A 24,754-nucleotide genomic window follows, 5' to 3' on the forward strand; every position below is an offset into this window, starting at 1 on the left:
TACAAGCCTCAATTTCTAAGCTTGTAAAGCTCTGATACCATGTTGTAATTCAATAAAGAGGAGAAATATAAATTGATATGAAAAAGACGAAGTATAGAGATGAAGAGAGATGAATAGCGAGAGATAGAGAGAAAATTATTGTATTGAGTATATTCCCGTGTGCTTACAAAATGAGAGCTTTTAAGCTTAAATAGTGATGACTACCTAACATTAGGAATCCTAACAACCTTACAAATAACGGCAAAGCTAGCTTTCTTAACAGCTAACCAGTTAGTGTGAAATGACTAAACTACCCTTTATTCTTTAGCAGAAATCCATGTGCATGTGTAAAGTTTGTTACTCCATACTAAATAATAAAAAGTAGTGAAAAATACAAATATGGTCAAAAATTACACACCTAATGATCAACTAGATGGTTGCAAATTTTACAGATTTGAGTTTAAATTTCAACGAAGACAAAAACATACTAAAATAGTTGATTTCTTTCATCCACTTAATTTTGTAGAGTTACTCGGAAAATACTAAAGTAGTTGAATTTTTTCAGAATTCAAAAATATTTTTAATTATTTTTAAAAAAAGAACAGACCAAACAGACAGAGTTTCAGAATAAATTTGCACAAAGAGAAAGCAGACCGAACAAACAGAGTTGCAAAATTAACAATATCCTTTTTCAACAATTATTATTAAAATAAAATAATTGCGACAAAATAAAAAATATCTTTTACAAACTTTGTTTTTTGGATTTATTGCAATACTCCACCTTAAATTTCTTTGATCCCAAAAGGAACAATGGATATCAACCTCTAATTCCCCCAAACGATTAACCCTTCCTTCCTCTTTCATTCCTATCATATCAATCATGGAACTTCCCCAATTCATCGAAACTCTCTCCACATTATTCACTACAACTACTTGACATGTCTTCTCAGCCACCACCACAACAACCGCATCAGCATCACCTCCACAAAAAACCCACCTCCTTCCCTGACTTTATCTTCACTGCCTTTTCTCTCTTCATTTTCTTCTCTTCTTCTAACCCCACAACTTCTATTATCCGCAAATTCACCCCACTTATTTCTTTCCCTTTAAACCCCCGTCGATTCGTCAGAAATCCCACTATGTCCAACCCCTCTTCCACCAACCTTCGTAACCCTACCACTCACCCCTTCCCTAACCCACAGTCCCTCTCCGATTGGCTAAGGCCGCGTTTGCCTTCCGATTCTTTTTCCTCTTGGGGTGTTAAACCGGGCACCAAGAACGTTAATAACCTCTGGCTCGAGTTATCTGAAGGGGAGACTTTGCTGGCTGATTCCACCCCTCCGGTTCGAACCGTGGAGGTGATGGTTGTTCGGGTTATTGGAAAAGACAATAAAGTCCTTGTTGAATCACACCAAGAATTGTCTAACGGCGCCCATAGACGCCGGGGCCGGCCGTTATCTGAAAAGATGAAGCCTGGTGAGACCGTTGAAGATGCGGTGTTTCGTGCAGTAAAAGAAGAGCTTGGTTCAACAATTGTTAAGATTTTGCCAAATTCATACTCGAAGAAGGTGGAAGAAAGGGTTTCAGCATCGTATCCTGGATTGCCTGCTTGTTATGTGTTGCATACAGTGGATGCTGTAGTGGACGGTTTGCCTGAAGAGGAGTTTTGCACTGAAGAGACCGATGAATATGGAGATTCTAGTGAAAGGATGCTCGCTGATGGTGCAGTTTCATGTAAAAAGCATTACTGGAAGTGGGTCGATGCTGATTCGTTGTGATCACTTATGTGGGAGGTGAGTTTGAGCTCTTCTCCTTCCAAGATTGAATTTTGATTGCCAGATGGTTTAATAATAAGGATGGCTTCTCAGGACGTTGGGTTGCGTTTGGTATACTTTATAGGATATTTAAATACAAATTACATAGAAGAATTCTTGATTTAACTTTCTATATTAATGTTAATATCCATGTCAGTTATTGAGGTTTTAGTACTTAATGCGTGTATATCTTTCTAACGGCAAGAGCTCCTTGTATTATCCTGAGAAGAACAGGATGTCATTTGAAACTCCAATTGCATTGTACTTTATGGTGCGTCCAAGTGGAAGTAACTTGACATTTAACAGCTCTCAGCCAAGATAAATAGATGTGTGCTTGTTGTAGTGGGTGAGCTTGTCTCCTACCACTTGAGATGATTTCTTTGTCTAATTTTTCGTGTTAGTTACCCATGATCACTTTAGTATTGTAGGTGGATTTTCCGCCTATATGCTCTTCTATATATGTTTCCTCTATGTATATTTTTTGGGTTGCGGATTTTGGAGTCATTACTAAATTCATGGTAAGTCCAAAATGAGCTTAAGGTATGTCGTAGAGCCAAAGGATATAGTGACCTTTTATGTTGAATATACTTTGTCTTGCAATTGAGGGGATGGCTTCAGGTAGCTGGGAATTCTAAATTAGATGTCGCAATTTTACGTTAAGGACTTTAATCAGAGGCGGATGTAGTGTATTAACTACGGGTTCAACTGAACCCATAGCTTTCGACGCGGAGTAAAAATTTGTAAGTAAAAATTCATTAAAATTGCAAAAATAGTAGATTTGAACCCATAACTTTAAAAATATAATGGGTCCAATGCTAAAAACTTTAAAATTGTACTCATAGAATTTAAATCCTGGATCCTTCTGACTTTAATTGCAGGCGATCTATTTCAATTTCAGTGGCACACTTTCATCTTGATTCAGGTAGTCAAACAAATATCAGTACCTGGATCAAACAAGTTTAGGGGTCTAGTCCTGACCTACGACCTGCATTGAAATTTTTTCTTTACGGGGTTTATATTGCTTCTTGTTTAACTCTGCTATTGTAGCTGCCACATGAGTTGAAATCTGCAGCAGCAGATGGTTCTTCTAGGTTTTTTTTTTTTTTTTTTTTTTTTGGGGGGGGGGGGGGGCTTAAAAGTGCATGGTGGCCATTGGCCAAGGTCTTATGAACAACAGGGCTGGTGAAAGAGTGATTTTGCTGGTGGGTACAATGCTGAATCTGTCAGTACTCGGGCAGGTTTAGAAAGGAAAAGATTATATAGAGAAAATGTTTATAGGACATCATATTCATCATTTATTTTTGATAAAGTAATGAGTTTTATTAATGTTTGGGCATGGTCATATACAAGAGGTTGATAAACCTCATCATATGTGTGAGCCCTAGAAAAGAGCTGTTAGGGGGCATTTGGTTCGCCATATAAGGAAAACTAATCCCTACATAAAATTCTGTTTAGCCAATACAGCGTTTTGTTTGTGTTGCGGAATATAAGTTTTGTATGTTCAAACCACATGGAGTGTGTTGCCTGATGCTAATATGACATCTTGCAGCCACTCATTTGGTGCCTGTGCTTTTATGTTTTTGCTTGTTTAGGAGGTGACAGGCATAATGAAGAATCGAGGTCTATGTTCTTTCATTATCTTGGGCTTATTGGTTTTCCAGCATAACTGAATCATGGTTACTTCGGAGTTATAATATTGGGGGTGCTAGTGATAAAATTTGAGAAGGCTTAATACCGAACGTTCAAGGTATAAACAATACATCTTTGTTTCAAGGTTGTAACTCTGTAGTTTTTTTGAATCTCTTGAGAAAAAAATATGATTTGCCCCTTTTTGTTGTTTTTGAATATCATGCATTTTTTCCCAGGATAGGAAATTTAGTCTAGTCATCCCTTCTACTTCAAAGTTTCTTTCTTCTGGCATGCACTTCCCCAAAGTCCTACTATTTTAGGCGGAGTATGTAATGCACTCACTTAAACTTTTTCTTTTGCTCAATAGAACACCACCTTTGGTTTGTAAGATCCTTACCTACTTCTTAGAGGAAAATAGGTATGGTTGACACCATTAAAGGTAGAAAAGGCTGGAATTAGGGAGTAAAGGAATGGGAAATAAACATTCGATTCTTAGGGTGCAGCCCTTCTCTGGACTTTGCATGAATTCTGGTACTTCATGCACCGGGCTGCCCTAGTTTTGTGGCTTAATTAGCATAAAAGTAGATAATGTTGCCGATGGTGTATGAAAAGAATTAGTATTAGTTAGGCTTTATATAATTCTTTGAGTGTGTTGCTCCTCTAATTGACACCAATTTGAGGATTTTGAGTTCTTCAAGGCCTCTCATGGCCTTAAAATGTTGTGATTAATAGGCAACTCATAAGCATTTTCTTAGCTGAAGATGCTCCTAAATTCCTAGTTGTTGTAAATTGGTGCTGTAGAGCAAGTTCTCTTCATTCACGTAATGAGATTTCTTTATTATCTGTTATGTAACACGCTGAGGATGGAAACACATACTGGACAATTGGATTAAAGTTCACTTTCTTAGGATCCCTCCAAATGCTTCTCCTGCCCTAGGTTCCCAAAATGTTAGGCTGATTCAGGTTAACATCTTTGGGCATCTTTCCGATCTTTTCATCTGTGAATCTCTTCTTTTTTCTAAGGGCTTTGGTAAAGTGTAGGATGAGTTATCCTGGACGGTTAAACTAAGCCTGATTGTTAAGGTAGCGTTCTCTTCTCGTCTTTTTGCCTTGGCTTCTTTTTCTGCATATGTGACCCGTAACTCCTCGCTCTTATCCTTGCTTACCTTGTTACGGCATCTTTGATATTTAACATTTGTGTAAATTTTTGTAAAAGTATCTGCTGCTGGTCATGATTGGGATTAGAAACTTTGAACATTATTTCCCCTGAATTGGATAGATCGGGAATAGATCAAATGAGTAGTCAAATGGATTTTAACGAGTTGAAATAAGTGTGAGGAATAACTCTTATTGGGTTGAAGAGCTGGAGAATTTTAGTTTTGAATCCCTCCAGTTTTAAAATAGTGAATTTCTCTCTGATGCTATTTGTGTGGTCATATTGAATATAGTGTTGTTATGAGCTCAAGTTAAACCGTGGAAATGGTTACACGGAGTATTCTTTTTTTATGTTTATTGATTGATTTTTGTTTTTTGGATTGGCGAGAATGCCAAACCATATATCATGAGTAAGAGGTTTGTTGTCGGGCAGATTTGCATTGTGAGATCAGTGTGATGTCCGAGACACAGGACTACGAGTAAATTATACCTAATAGGAAACCTGTGTCAAACGAATAACTTTAGTATTGGAAACCTAAGTGGTTAGAAGGAAGGAAGTGCTTACCTTTTCTGGGGCTTGATTTTAGTGCTAGGGAAGTGACTGGCAAGATGTCTTGCAGCTATTTGCAAGAGGCACTTATTGTGATTGTCATTTTCTGTTTTCTGGGTATTAACACCCCACAGAAAAAAATAAAAATTACGCAGTGTTTAGTGGAAATCGTCGACTGTTGCCTGTTGGTTGTTCTATATATCAGCATCTTACATCTTTAATCTCTTCAGTAATAGTATCACGCGAGTTAACGTTTTTATTGTGTCTGGGTCATGGAAGTGCAGTCTCAAGCAACATTGGTGGTCATAGTTCTTTTCCTTGCTGTAGTTCTAAATTGTCATGGGGAAACTTCCCCAAATCCATCTCAAAAAGATGTACATGTCCTGTAGCTTTTAAGTTTGTGAACAGTTGGGACTTGGGAGTAAGTGGCTTTAATAAGCTATATTTGCAACAATCAAATTTCGGGTGCGGTATAACCAAAGGCTCTATGTGAGCTCAAAGGCACAAAACAAAATTATGTGTTGGATATATATAAAATTAGCTTATCAAAACTAAAATATAATGTAGCGGTCTTAAATGTTTCCTTGATTGAGCTGATTTATTGGGTGCAGTCATTTCAACCATCATAAATCAATGAATAAACCAAACAGCGGAAAAGTAGGAAAAACTATTGAGAAGAGACGAGTATGTATATGTATGTGGCTTTTAGCCACTTCGATTGGGGTGACAGAAGAAGAGGGGGTCAATCAAACTTGTTTTTAGTTTTATGATCCTATCTTTTTTTTTTTTTTTTTACACATGGAAGCTTTACTTTTACACATAAGGGATCTAAAAAAAGACATTTTCTTAAATTCAACATTGTAAAAGGTTAAAGAAGGCCTAAAACCAAAGAAAATTCAACATTGTAAAAGGTTAAAGAAGGCCTAAAACCTGGAAGAAAGAGAGGTCCACATCTCTGGATGCCCGTTTTACATACTCAATATCACACCCAAATACAAGTCATCTTTCACTTTTATCAATAATTTAAATTGATCATAAACAAATGATATTAGTAACTTGTAAAATAAAGTTAATCTACCTGCTGTGTTAAATATATATTCGTGTAATAATCCTTTTACCAATAGTTAGCTAGGGATTGGGATTATTAAATTCTCTCGTGCTTCTCTACAAGAAGTTGTCTTCACAGCCAATCCTATCTAGCCTAAACTCGTCAGCACTGGGCACCAGAATTTGAATGAGATTCCTTGGCAAAAGGAAGCGATAAATTTCTCTTTCTGCCTCTGGTATCTGGTTTCTTATCACCAACACAGCCAGCATATATATGATATGATTTCGTCTAATAGCTTTCTACTGTAAATATTATTGAAGCGGCAAATATGGGACATATCAATCTAATCTTGGTCATCCACTGGCCTCTCTCACTACAAATTTCATTTATCTTTCCACCATCATCAATCTACTCTACAAAAGAGAAATTACAAGATAAGATAAACAAGCTAAAAAAACCCTTTTATTTCTAACTTCCCACTTATCTTTGCATTACTTTTACTAGACTGATTCACAATATATTAACATCAAAGTAACAATAACTTTCCAATTCTAATCAAGATTTACAACCATACCCAAAAAAAAAAAAGGAAAGAAAGAAAAAGATATTGTGGAAGGGCTTAGCTTGTATACGAGTTCGATCCGTGGAAACAACATTCTTGCAGAAATGCAGGGTAAGACTGTTACAAATAGACCCTTGTGGTCCGGCCCTTTTTCTGACCCCGGACATAACGGGAGTTTAGTGCACCGAATTTAGCGTGTATATTCCACGCTAATTGCGTAAATATATTATCTTCATCAAGCATCCGGTCTTTAATCGAACCCATTTGACCCTACTAATTCAAATTTACTAAGTATATATGGAGGTTTTAGCGCTCCCTACTGAAGAGCACTCCATTTCCTAGGCTCAAACCCGAGTATGTAGTAATAAATTATTGCTTCAAGCTTCAAAGAGTGGTAGAACATTGAGCTCCTTGTCTAAAAGTGAGGGGACCAGCTGGTAAGGAAGGTCCAAAAGGCATAATAGCAACACAATCTACATTGAACCTATACCTTCCAGAAACCCAAGTTCCAACTTTCCATCTTAACCTACCACTTGCTTTCAAATTCATTACCAATTTTCCAGCACTTTGGTCACGTTGCACCTCATAACCAAAAGAAGGATCCACTGGCAATCCATTCCCAATCAAAGAGGCAGACAAAAAATTACTATCTTCATGTCCTTGATAAAATGGAGGAAGAGAAGTGTAAAGAGTAATTTGCTGGCCCTTATAAGAAGCATACACTTGCAATTCATCGTAGTATATTCCTACTTTCTTGTTTGGATTCTTGGATACTAGTGTGAGTTGAATGGAGGAGTTGAGAAGTCGGCGTGGACCTGAGAGGTTGAGTTGATAAATATCAGCTTCTCTCAGAGTAAAGTTGGGCTTCGTTGGGTGGAGAGTGAGATACAGAAGAAAGATAAATGATAGAATAGAGAGGAAAATGGTAGAGAAGCCAAAGAATAACTTCTTAATTGGGAGTACTTTTTCTACGCTGAAGTTATACCCTTTCTCGTCACAATGTTTTGGAGATCTTACATCAATTGGAGACATCTGCCGAGCAAAGAAATTAAGAAGAGAGAATAACCAAAGAAAGAATTGGTGTAAAGGGCCTAAGGGGTAAGTTCACAAGGCTAAGGAAAGGAAGTGAGGAGGTTAAATATAAGGAGTGTTGTTAGAAGTAGAAAGAGCAGCAATTATTTTGTGCTTGGCTACTTTTGACTGACTGCTCCGCATGGGGTATTGACTAATTAAGTGAAATGATATTAGTGGAAAGTAGCTGAGAAATCCTACTAACTTCTGGAATGTGCTCTCTTTTCATTTCTGCTAATACGGTGATTTAATTTTTGAGTTTAATTTATGTACGGACTGATAGTGTAAAAAATATACTTATACAATTAGATTAATTCTTGATGATTTTATTTAAGAGCATTGATTGGTAATTTTTAGAAAAATTACAACGATGGTGTAAATTTTTTATTATATTATGCGTGCATATAACTTAATTAAATGGAATCGACTCAATCATCAGATTATAAGTTCATAACCCTTGCCCATTTTCATTTTGAGCAGAACAGATCTACTAATTCTTTGATTTCATTTAGTAAAAGGGATCTTGAACTAAGAAATAGACCTGTATGCGGTCGAAATAGATTTCGGCCTTCCTACGTTCGATCGAGTTCGAGTGTTAAAAAGTCGGAATGAGATTTTTGGGAGTGAGCTCCGAAGTCGGTACTAACGAGCCTCGAGCCCGAAGGTCGATCGAGGAGTCGGCTCGATAACCCTATCGAGCCCGTGGCCGAATCGATCCGCAAGGCACTGCTTCGAGGTCGGAAATGCGCGACGCCCATCTCGAAGGTCGGACTCGAGCCAAGACCGAAAGGCCCGACCCAGTAACGAGCTCGAGCCAGTATCGAGCTCACATACAAGAGCCGTTGCGACCGCACCAAGAGAGAGAATCTTGGCGGGAATCAAGGAAGAGACAAGTCATCATGGGCCTTCCACTATATGTTTTATTTTATTGTTTTTTGTAATTATCCTCTTCTATAAAAGGGGGAATCCTTGTAAGTTAAAGGACAGAGACCAAAAAAAAATCACTTCTCAGATTGAAAGATATCCATTTGTGTTTGATTTACTTTATCTCATTCATTCTTATTGCCCACTATTTGCATTCTCATAGTCAATAATATACGTATCTCTATTTTTCTACACGATTTATATCGAATTGTATCGCATATCCTTAGAACCATATACAAAATTTAACGTTATCTGATTTTTCCGGTAAACAGTTTAGCGCCTACCGTGGGGCTAAGGGTAATAGTGATCGTTTGATACAAATCTAAAGTACACGCCAGCTTACAACTTCAAATCAGCAATGGCTTTACTTATCGACCACGAAGCCGGCCTTCAAGATGAAACCAACAACTTGGCACCCAGGGCCGTAAGGCCAATTAACGATGGCACCGAAGCTCGAGTCGAAGTACCCAAAATTCAAACCGAAATACCATTGGATGTCAATTCACAAATAGCTTTGGAGGCGAATCAGCGTTCCGAACCGGAAAGAAGCATTCAGGTCGGTACTCGATCCGTAGCCCGAGACACCCAAAATGCGGGGAAAATCGGGGCCAACTTACGTATGATCTTCGAGATGCTACAAGCCCAACAAGTAGCAATAGCTCAGTTACAGTGCCAAACTCGCACACAAAGCATGCCGGATTCCAATCCACTTCGAGAAGTCACCCCCAGAACAGAGCCCGCCATAGTGAAATCAAACGAGCAAGAATCGGGGACTACTCCCAGAATTACTAAATTGCTCGAGGAACTCACAAAACGAGTTGAAGCCAATGACAAGAGAGTGGAAATATACAATGCCAGGGTTGATCAAATCCCGGGGGCTCCACCAATGATAAAAGGGCTTGATTCGAAAAAATTCATACAAAAGCCTTTTCCGTCGAGTGCGGCACCGAAACCAATCCCCAAACAATTCTGTATGCCCGAAATTCCCAAATATAACGGTACGACCGATCCTAATGAACATGTCACCTCTTACACATGTGCCATCAAAGGTAACGATTTGGAGGACGATGAGATCGAATCCGTGTTGTTGGAAAAGTTTGGGGAGACCCTCTCGAAGGGAGCGATGATCTGGTATCACAATTTACCACCAAATTCCATCGATTCTTTTGCCATGTTAGCAGATTCGTTCGTAAAGGTACATGTTGGTGCCATAAAGGTTGCAACAAGGAAATCAGACCTCTTCAAAGTAAAGCAAAGGGAGAATGAAATGCTGAGGGAATTCGTATCCCGATTTCAAATGGAACGCATGGAATTACCACCGGTCACAGACGATTGGGCCATACAAGCTTTCACCCAAGGGTTGAACGAGCTAAGTTCGACAGCATCATGTCGGCTGAAATAAAATTTGATCGAGTATCCAGCGATAACTTGAGCAGATGTACACAACCGATACCAATCGAAAATTAGGGCCGAGGATGATCAGTTGGGAGCTCCGTATGGACCCGTGCATCAGAACAGGACACCTACTAAAAACCAAAAGGAGATCGATAGAGAACAAAGGTCGAACAGAGACCGATATCGACTGTACGTCGCAGATCGGGTGAACAACGGTTCAGCATGCAATATAGTTCGGAACAATTGAAGGATTGATCGAGGGCAAAATTCTCGGGTACTTATGAGCAAGAGCGGCTTCGATAAATATGCTGATCCTATAGAAGCACCTCGATTATCAGAATATAACTTCATCGTTGGTGCATCCGCTATTGTGTCGGCCATCGGACGCATCAAAGACACTAAATGGCCTCGACCTATGCAGACCGATCTTGCCCAAAGAAATCCCAATCAAACGTGAGAATATCATGGTACCCATGGCCACAGAACGGAAGATTGCAAACAACTAAGAGAGGAAATAGCCCGCTTATTTAACAAAGGGCACCTTCGGGAATTTCTGAGTGATAGGGTGAAGAACCATTTTAAAAACAGGGATTTCAGCAAGCAAAACGAGCAAGAAGAACCGCAGCACGTCATTCACATGATCATCGGCGGCATCGATACCCCTCAGGGACCAGTGCTTAAACGCACTAAAACATCGATTGTGAGGGAAAAGCGATCTCGGACTCAAGATTACGCACCCATGTGGACTTTGTCCTTCGATGATGAAGATGCAGAAGGGGTCATCCAACCTCATAACGACGCACTGTTAATATCCATACTCATGAATAAAACTAAAATTAAGCGTGTGTTAATCGATCCAGGTAGCTCGGCCAACATCATCCGATTGAAGGTAGTAGAGCAGCTCGGCCTACAGGATCAGATCGTACCCGCAACTCTGGTTCTAAACGGGTTCAATATGGCATGTGAAACCACCAAAGGCGAGATAATCCTACCAATAAACATGGTCGGAACCATCCAGGAAACAAAAGAGAAGACCCCAGTCCGAGGGAAAGCACGCATTCATAAAGGACGAGGTAACCAAGCTTCTCAAAGTAGGGTCCATTCGGGAGGTGAAATATCCCGAATGGTTAGCCGACATAGTTGTAGTGCCTAAAAAAGGGAACAAACTTAGAATATGTGTGGACTATAAGGATTTGAACAAAGCATGCCCTAAAGATTCCGTTTCGTTGCCCAACATCGATCGCATGATCGATGCCACGGCCAGCCACGAGATCCTCACTTTTCTCGATGCCTATTCCGGGTATAATCAAATCCAGATGAACCCGGAGGACCAGGAAAAGACTTCATTTGTCACCAGATATGAAACGTATTGTTATAATGTGATGCCCTTCGGGCTGAAGAATGCAGGGGCTACTTACCAACGCCTAGTAAATAAAATGTTCGAAGAACAAATAGGAAAATCAATGGAAGTTTATATTGATGACATGCTAGTTAAATCCCTGCGCGCAGAGGACCATTTGACCCATTTGCAGGAAACGTTCGAAATTTTGAGGAAATACAACATGAAGCTCAACCCCAAAAAATGTGCTTTTGGGGTCGGTTCGGGCAAATTCCTCGGCTTCATGTCACATCGGGGAATAGAGATTAACTCCGATAAAATCAAGGCCATCGAAGACATCGTCGTGGATAACGTGAAGGCCATACAAAGGCTAACGGGTCGGATTGCAGCCTTAGGCCGGTTCATTTCAAGATCATCTGATCGAAGTCACAAATTTTTCTCTCTACTCAAAAAGAAAAATGATTTTGCTTGGACCCCGGAGTGCCAACAAGCATTAGAGGAACTAAAACGATATCTATCAAGCCCACCACTACTTCACACTCCAAAAATAGACGAAAAACTTTGTTTGTACTTGGCAGTATCGGAAATCGCCGTAAGCGGTGTCCTAGTTCGAGAAGAGCAAGGTACGTAATTCCCTATTTATTATATGAGTCGAACCTTACGAGAAGCGGAAACTAGATATCCGCTCCTAGAAATATTGGCCCTTGCACTGATAAGCGCCTCTAGAAAGTTAAGGCCATACTTTCAATGTCATCCCATATGCGTATTAACCACTTACCCGCTTCGTAATATTTTGCACAAACCCGAGTTATCAGGCCGACTGGCCAAATGGGCCGTCGAACTCAGTAGGTACAATATCGAATATCAACCCTGTACGGCCATCAAGTCTCAAATTTTAGCAGACTTCGTGGCCGATTTCACGCCAACCCTCATACCTGAAGTCAAAAAAGAACACCTGTTGAAATCAGGTACATCATCGGGGGTATGGATCCTTTTTACAGACGGGGCTTCAAACGTAAAAAGGTCCGGGCTGGGCATAGTTTTGAAACTACCCACGGGTAACACTATTAGGAAATCTATTAAAACTATCAGATTGACTAACAACGAGGTCGAGTATGAAGCCATGATTGCAGGTCTCGAGCTAGCTAGAAACTTGGGAGCAGAAGTCATTGAAGCCAATTGGGACGCTTTGCTGGTGGTGAGTCAAGTAAACAAAATCTTTAAAGTTCGAGAAGGTAGAGTGCAAAAGTATTTAGATAAACTGCTTGTCACTTTACACCATTTCAAACAATGGACTTTACGGCATGTTCCACGAGAATAGAATAATGAGGCCGATGCGCTTGCGAATTTGGGATCGTCGGTTGAGGTAGATGACTTAGGCTCGGGGAATGTTGTTCAACTTTCGAGATCAGTAATCGAAGAAGGTCACGCCGAGATAAATTCTACAAGCTTAACTTAGGATTGGAGAAACAAGTATATTGAATACTTAAAAAGTGGAAAACTCCCATCGGACCCTAAAGATTATAGGACCCTACGGACTAAAGCTGCTCGATTCATGTTGGCTTTGGACGGAACGCTGTAGCGAAGAACATTCGATGGACCGTTGGCAGTATGCTTGGGTCCGGGAGATACCGATTACATCCTACGGGAAGTGCACGAGAGTACTTGCGGGAACCACTCCGAAGCCAATACATTAGTTCGCAAAATAATCAGAGCAGGGTATTATTGGATCGATATGGGCAAAGATGTGAAGGAATTTGTTCGTAAATGTGACAAATGTCAAAGTTTTGCACCAATGATCCATCAACCCGGAGAGCAACTCCACTCAGTCCTGTCTCCATGGCCGTTCATGAAATGGAGAATGGATATCGTCGGCCCTCTGCCATCGACCCCAGGTAAAGCCAAATTCATTTTATTTATGAATGACTATTTTTCTAAATGGGTTGAAGCGCAGACGTTTGAGAAAATAAGAGAGAAAGAAGTTATAGACTTTATTTGGGATCATATCATATGCCGATTCGGGATACCCGCTGAAATAGTGTGTGACAATGGAAAATAATTTGTTGGCAGCAAAGTAACAAGATTCCTCGAAGACCACAAAATAAGAAGGATACTATCGACGCCATACCACCCCATTGGGAATAGATAGGCCGAATCAACGAACAAAACTATCATTCAAAACTTAAAGAAGAGGTTGAATGACGCTAAAGGAAAATGGAGAGAAATCCTTCCCGAAGTCCTTTGGGCATATCGGACGACGTCAAAATCCAATACGGGGGCAACCCCATTCTCCTTAGTATATGGGTCCAAAGCATTGATACCAGTCGAAGTTGGTGAACCCAGTGCCAGATTTCGATTCGCGATGGAAGAATCAAATAACGAGGCTATGAATACCAGCCTCGAACTATCGGATGAAAGACGAGAAGCTGCTCTCGTCCAATTGGCCGCCCAAAAGCAGCGAATCAAAAGATATTATAATCGAAGAACCAAGCTCCGCCATTTCAAGCCCGGGGACTTAGTGTTAAGAAAAGTTACCATCAATACCCGAAATCCGAACGAAGAAAAACTAGGACCGAATTGGGAAGGACCATATAAGGTGCTCGAGAACATCGGAAAGGGATCGTACATGCTCGACATTATAAACAGCAAACAGCTATCAAGCAGCTCGAATGTATCACATCTAAAACGGTACTACTGCTAAGATGGATCAAAGGCTAACAAAGGCTAAGATTTATATTTCAAAACTGACCCCTGCAGAAGTCTGAACAAGGGCTAAGATGGATCTTTCGCTTGAAAGCACGCGTTGCACTCTTTTTCCCTTAGACCGGTTTTATCCCAAATGGATTTTTCGGCAAAGTTTTTAATGAGGCAACCATTGATCGTGCTGCACTTACAACAATATCCGAGGCCTCTTTACAATCGATCTCGAATACTGAGGGGGCATTAGGCCCTCAAACACATCGAGTTCAGATGCAAGAGAGTTATTTCACAACAACAGGGTTCCAATAGGAAAAACTGTAAGAGCCAAATGGTCAAAACGAACCATGCTCATGTAGATTGGCCTGAACCCAGGCACGGAACATGAACACGTGTAATAATGTGCGAAGAAATTTCTCTTCTTTATCGGCATCTTATATCCAAGGAAAATTCCTCTATTTTGAGATTTATTATGCAAACAGAATCAAGTTAAATTCGACCAATTATGCCTACGGGCTACATTACCTCGAGTTCGAATCATTCACTCGACGACTAAAGCCTACGGACTACTTTTATTTCGAGTTCGAGCAATCACTCTCTCGACCATCACGCCCACGGGCTACATTACCTCGAGTTCGAATCATTCACTCAACGACTAAAGCCTATAGGCTACTTTTATTTCGAGTTCGAGCAATCACTCTCTCGACCATCACGCCCACGGGCTACGTTACCTCGAGTTTGAATCATTCACTCGATGACTAAAGCCTACGTGCTACTTTTATTTTGAGTTCGAGCAATCACTCTCTCGACCATCACACCCACGGGCTACGTTACCTCGAGTTCGAATCATTCACTCGATGACTAAAGCCTACGGGTTACTTTTATTTCGAGTTCGAGCAATTACTCTCTCGACCATCACGCCCACGGGCTACATTACCTCGAGTTCGAATCATTCACTCGATGAATAAAGCCTACGGGCTACTTTTATTTCGAGTTCGAGAAATCACTCTCTAGACCATCACGCCTACGGGCTACATTACCTCGAGTTCGAATCATTCACTCGACGACTAAAGCCTACAGACTACTTTTATTTCGAGTTCGAGCAATCACTCTCTCGACCATCATGCCCACGGACTATATTACCTCGAGTTCGAATCATTCACTCAATGACTAAAGCCTACAGGCTACTTTTATTTCGAGTTCGAGCAATCACTCTCTCGACCATCACGCCCACGGGCTACGTTACCTCGAGTTTGAATCATTCACTCGACGACTAAAGCCTACGAGCTACTTTTATTTCGAGTTCGAGTAATCACTCTCTCGACCATCACGCCCACGGGCTACATTACTTCGAGTTTGAATCATTCACTCGACGATTAAAGCCTACGGGCTACTTTCACTTCGAGTTCAAGCAAAGCACTCACCCAACTATTATGCCTACGGATTATATTTCTTCAAGATAGAATCACCAACTCAACTAGTAAGCCCAAGGGCTACGTCACTTCGAACAAATCAATAATAGAGACTACAAAGTCCAAATTTGATTGAATTATTAAGGCACGCAAAAAGTTTGTACAAATCGGCCAAAGTTGTCTATATACAAAAATTTCTACATGATTACAAACATAACTATGAACTAATCTTCCTGATCACCCTCGGATCCGCTCTTGCTACCGTCATCGTCATCAACATCGCCATCAGAAGCCAAGGCTTCTGCTTCAGCTTCGAGCTCTTTAGCCTTTTTTATTTCTTCAGTAAGGTCGAAACCCCAAACATGTATCTCCTCGAGGGTCTCCCTCTGAGACCTACATTTGGCAAGTTCGGCAATCCAGTGTGCTCGAGTGTCGGCAGTATCCTCCACCTCTTGTGCCTCCATCTGAGTAGCCTCGGCATCAGCCCCATACACGGCAATGGACTTATCCGCCAAGATTTTCGATGACTCAACCTCAGCCTTGGCCTCAACAAGCTGGGCTTCAAGCTCCACGATCCTCTTAGCTTGAGCCGAACTCTTTTGCTTAACATTTTGAAGATGGACATCGGCAGATAATAAGTTGGTCAAAATGGTCTCTTTTTTCGCAGCCAGGTGATCGATAGTCTCCTTCCACCGATTACATTCGGCTTTGATTTGATCGACTTCTTCCCGAAGTGACCCAATCATTTCAACCTTTTGCTGCAGCTGAGACAACGAAGTGTTAACTTCCACAGTCGAGTCAAACTCATACTTTAACAGAACGAGGCTCACCTGCTTGTCAAGTTCGGCCTCTTCTTCATGAGCCTTAGCCAAATCTGCTTGGACGTCCTTTATAGCCTCGTCCTTTTGGCTGCAAAGAAGCCGCAAGGCGTCTCTCTCCCCGAGATCTTCTGAAGCTCGACCTCGCACTGGCTAAGGTCGACCAGAAATCTACTAATGGCCTGCATAGTAGGGAAAGAACATGAGTCAAATTCGGAAAAGAACAAAGAAACCAAGTATAGTAAAATCATTACCCGAGTAATGAAACGTTGGGCCTCTTCCAGTAGAAGAGAAGCGTCCCCGATATCGGAAGCATCACCGACTCTGGTAAAGCAATCCCGAAAGGGATCCCCTGCACTAGAGCCTCCGCCCATATCGGGGGTCTTCAATTCTCGAGCTTCCTTTAATGCCTCCTCAGAAAAGGTGGGAAGAGAAGGCGAATAACCCACTGTCATAGTCCCAAGTGAATCACTCGGGGCATTCCAATCAAGACTCGGGATCCCCGAGTCAACCCCGACCGGTACAGCTAACATCGGTTCAGGAGCTTCGATGACCTCGATAACTCTGGCAGATCGGGACACCAAGGCCGAGGCACCTCCTTCTTCCTCTTCTTCTTCTTCGTCTTCTTCTTCTTCTCTCAATCATTGGACCGAGTCAATCGAAAGGGCAATTGCCTTCCTCCTCACCCTTCGAGTTTCGGGCTTGGGGCCCTCTGATCGAGAGGCAGCTTTGCGCTTCTTGTCTTTCCCCGGTTTCGGGACCGAAGACTTGGTTCCTTCTTCACCGCTCGAAGGCCTCAAAATGGCATCCTTGGTTACGCCTGCATGAAAAGAAATCGGTAGCGAATGGAGCACAAAGAGCGCTTCGAAGAAAACGAGAAGTAAAACCTTACCATTGTTATTGGCTTCCCATCTGCCTTTAGCCAAATCACGCCAAGCGCGTTCGGCATAAGAGAAAGTCAAGGCTAACTTTCGAACCCAATCCTCGAGGTCGGGCACTGCTTGTGGCATCCAAGGAGCAGCTGTAAATCGGGAAGAAACATAAAAAAAAAAAATTATGAGAACAACTTACGATTGAAATTCCATTCCTCGGGGAACGGCATCTTCTCTTCCGGAATAAGGTCACGGGTCCTCACCCGAATGTAATGCCCCATCCAACCCCGATCCTTGTCTTCGTCGATGCTCGACATCAAAGCCTTTGATGCCCGACGATGAAGTCTAATACAACCGTATGAGGTGATTCAGGGTAAAATCAAGCCCTCCCCCCCCCCCCGCTTTAGTGGAGAAGAATCAAAGTAGGATTACTATACGCCACACAGAGGGATGAATCTGACCAAGGGTGACCTGATATCTCTTGCAAAAATCGATGATCACCGGGTCGACCGGACCTAATGTGAAGGGATAAGGTAAACACTTAAATAACCCTCCACATGAGTGACGACACTCTCTTCGGGGGATAGAATTTGCAACACAACCTCGGAATCCCAGTTACAGTCTTTTCTAACGGCCTCGAGATGACCCTCCGTTATAGAGCACATATACTTCGACACGTGCTCGCATCGACCCGGGACGGATGAAGGATTCTCAACCTTGAAATCGATCTTTAGAGTACACAGGCCGAGAATATATTCATAGGTGGACGGCTCCACCGGTGCCTTGTCGCCGGACGGCCGTGAAGAAGAAGCTTTCTCCTTCTGAGGCACAATTCTCGAAGTCTTGGCCATTGATATGGGAGGAAGAAAGACAAAAAAAAGTAAAAAATTGACGACACCTAAACTCTGGTAGCAACAAGAAAAGAAGAAAAGATGAGAAAATTTGGGGGAGTGAATGCATGAAAGAAGTAAATGATAGGTGGAAGAGCTATTTATAGGCTCGCATCGTAACGGTTCAATATCACAGGTGGCCGACCGCCATCTGACAAGCATTAAATACCTTGAAAGGCTTGATCGATAGGACTGCTATCACAAACGTCATAATCGATCCCTGTGAAAACGTCGGCTTATGACCCGATCGAACCACCAAAAATCACATTGATTCTCACCGCATCCTTCGTGAGAAACGAGGGGACTATCTGTATACGGTCGAAATAGATTTCGGTCTTCCTACGTTCGATCGAGTTCGAGTGTTAAAAAGTCAGAATGAGATTTTTGGGAGTGAGCTCCGAAGTCGGTACTAACGAGCCTCGAGCCCGAAGGTCGATCGAGGAGTCGGCTCGATAACCCTATCGAGCCCGTGGCCGAATCGATCCGCAAGGCACTGCTTCGAGGTCGGAAATGCGCGACGCCCATCTCGAAGGTCGGACTCGAGCCAAGACCGAAAGGCCCGATCGAGTAACGAGCTCGAGCCAGTATCGAGCTCATAGACAAGAGCAGTTATGACCGCACCAAGAGAGAGAGTCTTGGCGGGAATCAAGGAAGAGACAAGTCATCATGGGCTTTGCACTATATATTTTATTTTATTATTTTTTGTAATTATCCTCTTCTATAAAAGGGGAAATCCTTGTAAGCTAAAGGGCAGAGACAAAAAAAAAAAAATCACTTCTTAGATTGAAAGATATCCCTTTGTGTTTGCTTTACTTTATCTCATTCATTCTTATTGCCCACTATTTGCATTCTCATAGTCAAGAATATACGTATCTCTATTTTTCTACACGATTTATATCGAATTGTATCGCATATCCTTAGAACCATACACAAAATCTAACGTTATCCGATTTTTCCGGTAAACAAGACCATAGAAGCTAAAAAAGGCTATCATGAGTAATTGCAATAATCGGGTTCATTGATATTCCTGGTATAGTAGATGCTATCACACATACAATCATACTTTTAATTATTTATTTCTAGCATATTTCACACTTTGTGAAGCTATTGGTTATTGTTAGTGTAATTAGTCATTGAAAATACTACTTTTTCAGTATTCTCATCATAGCGTCTTTACTCTTGTATTTTTTAAATTTGTTTTGAAAACGCTTTATTTTGAGTCGATCGAAAGTCTATCTGAAACAGCCTCTTTATCTCACACAAGATAGGGGTAAGGTCTATGTACACTCTATCCTTATCAAACCCTACTTATAGGATTTGTTGTTGTTTTCAAATATGCATAGCGTGTTCTTGAAGAAGTTCCCCGAAAGATTATTTTCTTCGAAAGTTGTCAACTACAAGACTTTAAAGGAAAGTAATGTTTTTCAAAAAAAACTCCTTTATCTAGGATAGGGTAGGAGGGAAATTATTTTTATCCTACGTATCATGAATATGCATGCACTTTGGTATCGTGCATGCTTTACCAAGTATATCTTGAGGCTTTAATTATCATGTCAATTGATGGAGTAGCTTAAGATGGCTGAAGGATACTGGGATATCTATCTGAGACAGAATCTTGATTACACCTTTTAGCATTATTGAAAGAAAAGTAAGCTTTTTTAAAGTGTGTAATGATTGCAGTTAAAATGATAAATTATCAGGGTCCCTCAGTTCTGACCTCCCATTACCAAAAATGAAAAGAAGCAACAAATAAAAACCTTTGTATTTTCCTCCTTTATGAAGTACTTGGACAAGAGAACGTTCGTAATATATATACAGAGAGTATACAGAAAGGAATTATAGATGTTAGCTTGCTTCAGAGTTAATTATGGCATCTGTGGTTGATATACGTGTATCTTAAGGTACAGTATATATAAGATCACTTTGTCTAAAACTCTACACGACTATTAAAGAAAAATTCTCAAGCATAAAAACGAGAGTATGCTTATCGAATTTCCAGAAGCGATTCAAACGATGTCTCTTAATATACATTGAATAGTGATTTTTTCCATCTCGTATAAAAAAAAATAGTTTATAATATATGAAAATATAAAACATCGTACGAGGATGCCTGTCGTAGTATATACCGAAAATTCAATTCGGCAGCTGGATTGTTGGTTGTTAAACTAAGAATATGCTTTTCCAAGTTATGAAATGTAAATTATAGTAGGAAAATAAGTGTGAGAAGACAAAAGTACCAAGTCTCTAGTCATTGCTTAATGTTATTCATTGAGCTCGGTGAGAAATAGTTGAAAAGAAGAGGGAGACATAGAGAATCTAAGATATGGACGTTTTGGAAGTCTATGGGGCAGATAGAGCAGTAACTTCAACTCAATCGGGTTGCATATTATAGCTCTGTTACTTCTGCCTTAAGGAACTTCCCACCCACCCCCAACCAGTGTGGATGCAGCTACTAAATTTATCTCAACCTAATACTTTTTATGAGGAGCATAAATTTATGTGTATATTATAAAATTATAGCAATATAAGCCAAAAAATATAGATAAAACTTTTCTTCTATCAAATTGTATTCAAGTCTATCTTATTGATATTTTTTGTAGAATTAGAAATACCGTATATATAGTGTACAATTTACTTGAGAGTTACAAGATATTAAATAAATGTAATAAACATATTCATGTATATCCAAAATGGTTCATGGATGAGTTGTTGGACATTCACAAATTTAACGTATTCATAACACTCCCCCTTGAATGTCTATAGATAATGTGCCTCGTTAAAACCTTACTAGAAAAAATCCGATGGGAAAAAGCCTAGTGAAGGAAAAAGAGTACACATATCTTGTAATACGCATTGAGTGCTGCCTCATTAAAAACCTTACTAGGAAAACCCAATTAAGACAAAACCTTAGTTAAGGAAAAAAGAGTGCAGTGCGTATTATACTCCCCCTGATGAAAATTTTATTTGAGAAATTGCCTCCATATTATGATCTCCTAGATCATTTGCTCCTTTTTGCTTTCGAGGATTTTTATCTTTGAAGCCAATTAGTCTACCACGTTTCAAGCGTGGCTTAGACTCATTTGTATTTATAGATTGTCCAACCGGGACATCAATTCGAATAAGAGCATTAGCAACTGGAATATGTGACTTAGTCACCCTTGGTAGGTTAGTGAATGCATCTGGCAGTTGATTTGCAATATTTTACAAATAAATTATCTTTTGAACCTCGTGTTCACATTGATTTGTTCAAGGATCTAAATGAGATAGTGATAATGCATTCCAATCTATCTCTTTTTGCAATTGCTTATTTTCTACCCCTAATATTAGGTATACTGATTCATCAAAATGGCAATCGGCAAATCTTATCATAAATAAATCTCCAGTTATAGGTTCCAAATATTTTATAATAGAAGGAGATTCATACCCAACATATATCCCCAATCTTCTTTGGGGTCCCATCTTTGTGCGTTGTGGTGGAGCAATTGGAACATATACTGCATATCCAAATATTCTAAGATGGAAAATAGTTGGCTCCTAACCAAAAGCCAATTGTATTGGGGAGATTTTATGATTACTTGTGGGTCTGATCCGTACAAGAGCTGCTACATGCAAAATAACATAGCCCCATGCTGAAATGGGAAGTTTTGTTCTCATAAGCATTGGTCTAGCAATTAATTGGAGGCGTTTGATCAATGATTCCGCTAGACCATTTTGAGTATGAACATGAGCAACTGGATGCTCAATTGTCATCCCAGTTGATATGCAATAATCATTAAATGCCTGGGACATAAATTCACCAGCATTATCAAGACGAAGTGTCTTAATTGTATAATCTGAAAATTGTGCTCTTAATCTTATTAATTGAGATAGTAACCTCGTAAAGGCCAAATTGCAGGTTGATAACAAGCACACATGTGACCATCTTGTAGATACATCTATCAAAACCATATAATATCTGAATAGTTCACATGGATGGTGTATGGACCCACATATATCACCTTGTATACGTTTCAAAAATGCAAGAGATTCAACTCCAACTTTAATTACCGATGGTCTAATAATCAGTTTTTCTTGAGAACATGCAGCACAAGAGAATTCTTTAGTTTGAAAAATCTTCTGATTTTTCAATGAATGGCTATGTGAATTCTCAATTATTTTGCGCATCATATTATAACTGTAATGGTTCAACCGGTCATGCCAAATAATAAAATCATTAGTAAACTCTTTGTTTACTATGGCATGTGATTCAACTACACTAATACTAGTGTAGTATAATCCAGAGGAAAATGCGGGAAGTTTTTCAAGCACATACTTCTTTTTCGCTTTTATTGTAGTAATATAGAGGTATTCAATCTTTTCTTCATTGGTGGTCTCAATATGATAGCCATTTTGGCAAATATCTTTGAAACTCAACAAGTTTCTTTGAGACCTACTACAATATAATGCATCATTAACAGCCAATATGGTTCCTATGGTAGTAATACAGTCGCTTTTTCAGAGCCCTCAATTAATTTTGTACTACCAGATATTGTTATGATATTGGTTTCTTTCATAATTAAATAAGAGAAATATCTCTTATCTTTTAATATGATGTGCATCGTAGCACTATCCAGAAGACATATTTCTTTTTTATTATTCATACGGCCAACTGAAGACTAGAAAGTTTTTATATTCTTCATAAAGAAAAAAAAAAAGTATATCATAAGTAATATTGAAAAATTTAAGAACAAAAGAAACTACATTTAGGAAATTAAATACTGACAACATAAAAAGTTTTATTCAAAACATGAACTTCATAAAAAAAAATACATTTATTCTTATAATATTTCCCAATAATAAGTCGTCAGTTATGATGCTCAAAAAAGTCTCCAGCTTCTAAACGAGTAATATCTGCAAGGCCTTCAAAAATATCATCTTTATAGGCAAGGTTTGATTCAACTTTATCATGATTATTCATAGGGCCTGCCTCAACATTATTTTGAAAGGTCAAGTGAGTCTCAACTTTATTTTGTTTCTCTTTTATAGATGCTTGATAAAGTTTGACAAAATGTTCAGGTATACGACAAATTCGTGCCCAATGAATTTTCATACCACATCGGTGGAAAATATTACCTTTGCCTTTTGAATGATTATTCTGAGAACCCTTATTGTTCTCTTGTTTATAACGACCACCACCATGGCGATTATTATTTCGCCCCTTTCCACGTCCACATATATTTATACGGCCACGATAATTATTTTATCTTTTTTCAGACTTTGAATCTATCGTTCCCAGATTCGCTTATGGAAATGGAGTTGATCTAGTGGGGAGGGCTTCATGATTTTTCATTAAAAGGGCATTATGTTGTTCAGCCACCAAAAGGCATGAAATTAACTCAGAATATTTCTTAAATCCCTTTTGATGGTATTGCTACTGTAACACCATATTTGAAGCTTGAAAAGTGGAAAGAGTCTTTTTCAATATGTCCTCATCATTCATATGTTCCCCACATAATTTTAGTTGGGAAATTATTCTATATACAGCAGAATTATATTCACTTATGGTCTTATAATCTTGTAGCCGTAAGTGCATCCACTCACGACGATCTCTTGGCAATACCGTGGCCTTTAGGTGGTCATATCATTCCTTCAAATTAGTCCATAGTTGAAATGGATCTTTCAAGGTTAAATATTCACCTTTTAACCCTTTATCGAGATGATGGCGAAGGAAAATCATGGATTTCGCCTTATCCTGACTTGATGCTTCATTTCCTTCTTTAATAGTGTCACCAAGACCTTTAGCTTCAAGGTGAATTTCAGCATCAAGTACCCATGGCAAATAGTTATTCCCAGAGATGTCAAGTGCCACAAATTCAAGTTTTGACAAATTTGACATAGTGAAAACTATCATAGAAAATAAGTAAATTAGAATGATAAGAATTATGATCAATGAAAAAAAATCAATGCAGAATATAATCGTGTATTAACATTCTCTATATAATTGTTAGAACAAATAATTATGTGTAGTGCGATGATGAATTAGTACTTAATATTACACACAAGAACTTTAGACATGTAAGTATATTTTCAGAGAATAAATAAGTTGAAGTACTCTCATTAATAGGTACTAGTATATTTTGTTCTACTTAGAAGACGTTTCAATAAGTTAAGTAGGCATAAAACTAGTTGATATCAATTCTGCCAAGTTTCAACATTGAATACGATTCATCTAATGTCACACCCCTTTTTTACCCCAAAAGTGTTGATTGTGGGTTAAACAGTTTTTCCAATTAAAGTGACAAATTTGAATAGGGATTATTTTATTGTTCAGAGTCGCCACTTGGAATTGATTTTTTGGGTGTTCCAAGTCACCTTTTATTTGAATTCCTAGTCAAAGGAAGGTTTGACTCTATTATTATTGGTCTGCGAAAATAAAGTTCAGGTAAAGAATTTTGTTGACCGGGGAGAAGGTGTAAGGCATTCCCCGAGTCCCGTGGTTCTAGCACGGTCGCTTTATTGACTTAAAACTTGGCTTAAATTAATTTTGGACAAACTGTGATTTATATAATTTTCATGTTTTACCTATCCGCTTTTAATACTTGCTTTATTAGAATTGATAA

At 39.5% G+C, this 24,754-nt stretch overlaps 2 protein-coding genes across 2 annotated transcripts; one reads left to right on the forward strand and one right to left on the reverse strand.

Annotated features, from left to right (window-relative positions):
* The first annotated feature begins 744 nt into the window (after window positions 1-744).
* LOC104096063 (uncharacterized) lies at window positions 745-2,135 on the forward strand. The gene has a single exon (XM_009602357.4). It carries the CDS (start codon window positions 918-920, stop codon window positions 1,755-1,757), a length of 840 nt encoding a protein of 279 aa, XP_009600652.1. The 5' UTR covers window positions 745-917; the 3' UTR covers window positions 1,758-2,135.
* Window positions 2,136-6,615: 4,480 nt separating this feature from the next.
* On the reverse strand, window positions 6,616-7,903 carry LOC104096064 (NDR1/HIN1-like protein 26). Its single transcript, XM_009602358.4, has one exon. It carries the CDS (start codon window positions 7,767-7,769, stop codon window positions 7,122-7,124), a length of 648 nt encoding a protein of 215 aa, XP_009600653.1. The 5' UTR covers window positions 7,770-7,903; the 3' UTR covers window positions 6,616-7,121.
* Between the last annotated feature and the right edge of the window lie 16,851 nt (window positions 7,904-24,754).

The sequence above is a fragment of the Nicotiana tomentosiformis genome, chromosome 3 (assembly GCF_000390325.3).
Source record: "Nicotiana tomentosiformis chromosome 3, ASM39032v3, whole genome shotgun sequence".
NCBI classification, from domain to species: domain Eukaryota; kingdom Viridiplantae; phylum Streptophyta; class Magnoliopsida; order Solanales; family Solanaceae; genus Nicotiana; species Nicotiana tomentosiformis.

Coding starts and splice junctions, on each gene's coding strand:
- LOC104096064 (XM_009602358.4), bottom strand. CDS start 7,769: ATGTCTCCAATTGATGTAAGATCTCCAAAACATTGTGACGAGAAAGGG.
- LOC104096063 (XM_009602357.4), top strand. CDS start 918: ATGTCTTCTCAGCCACCACCACAACAACCGCATCAGCATCACCTCCAC.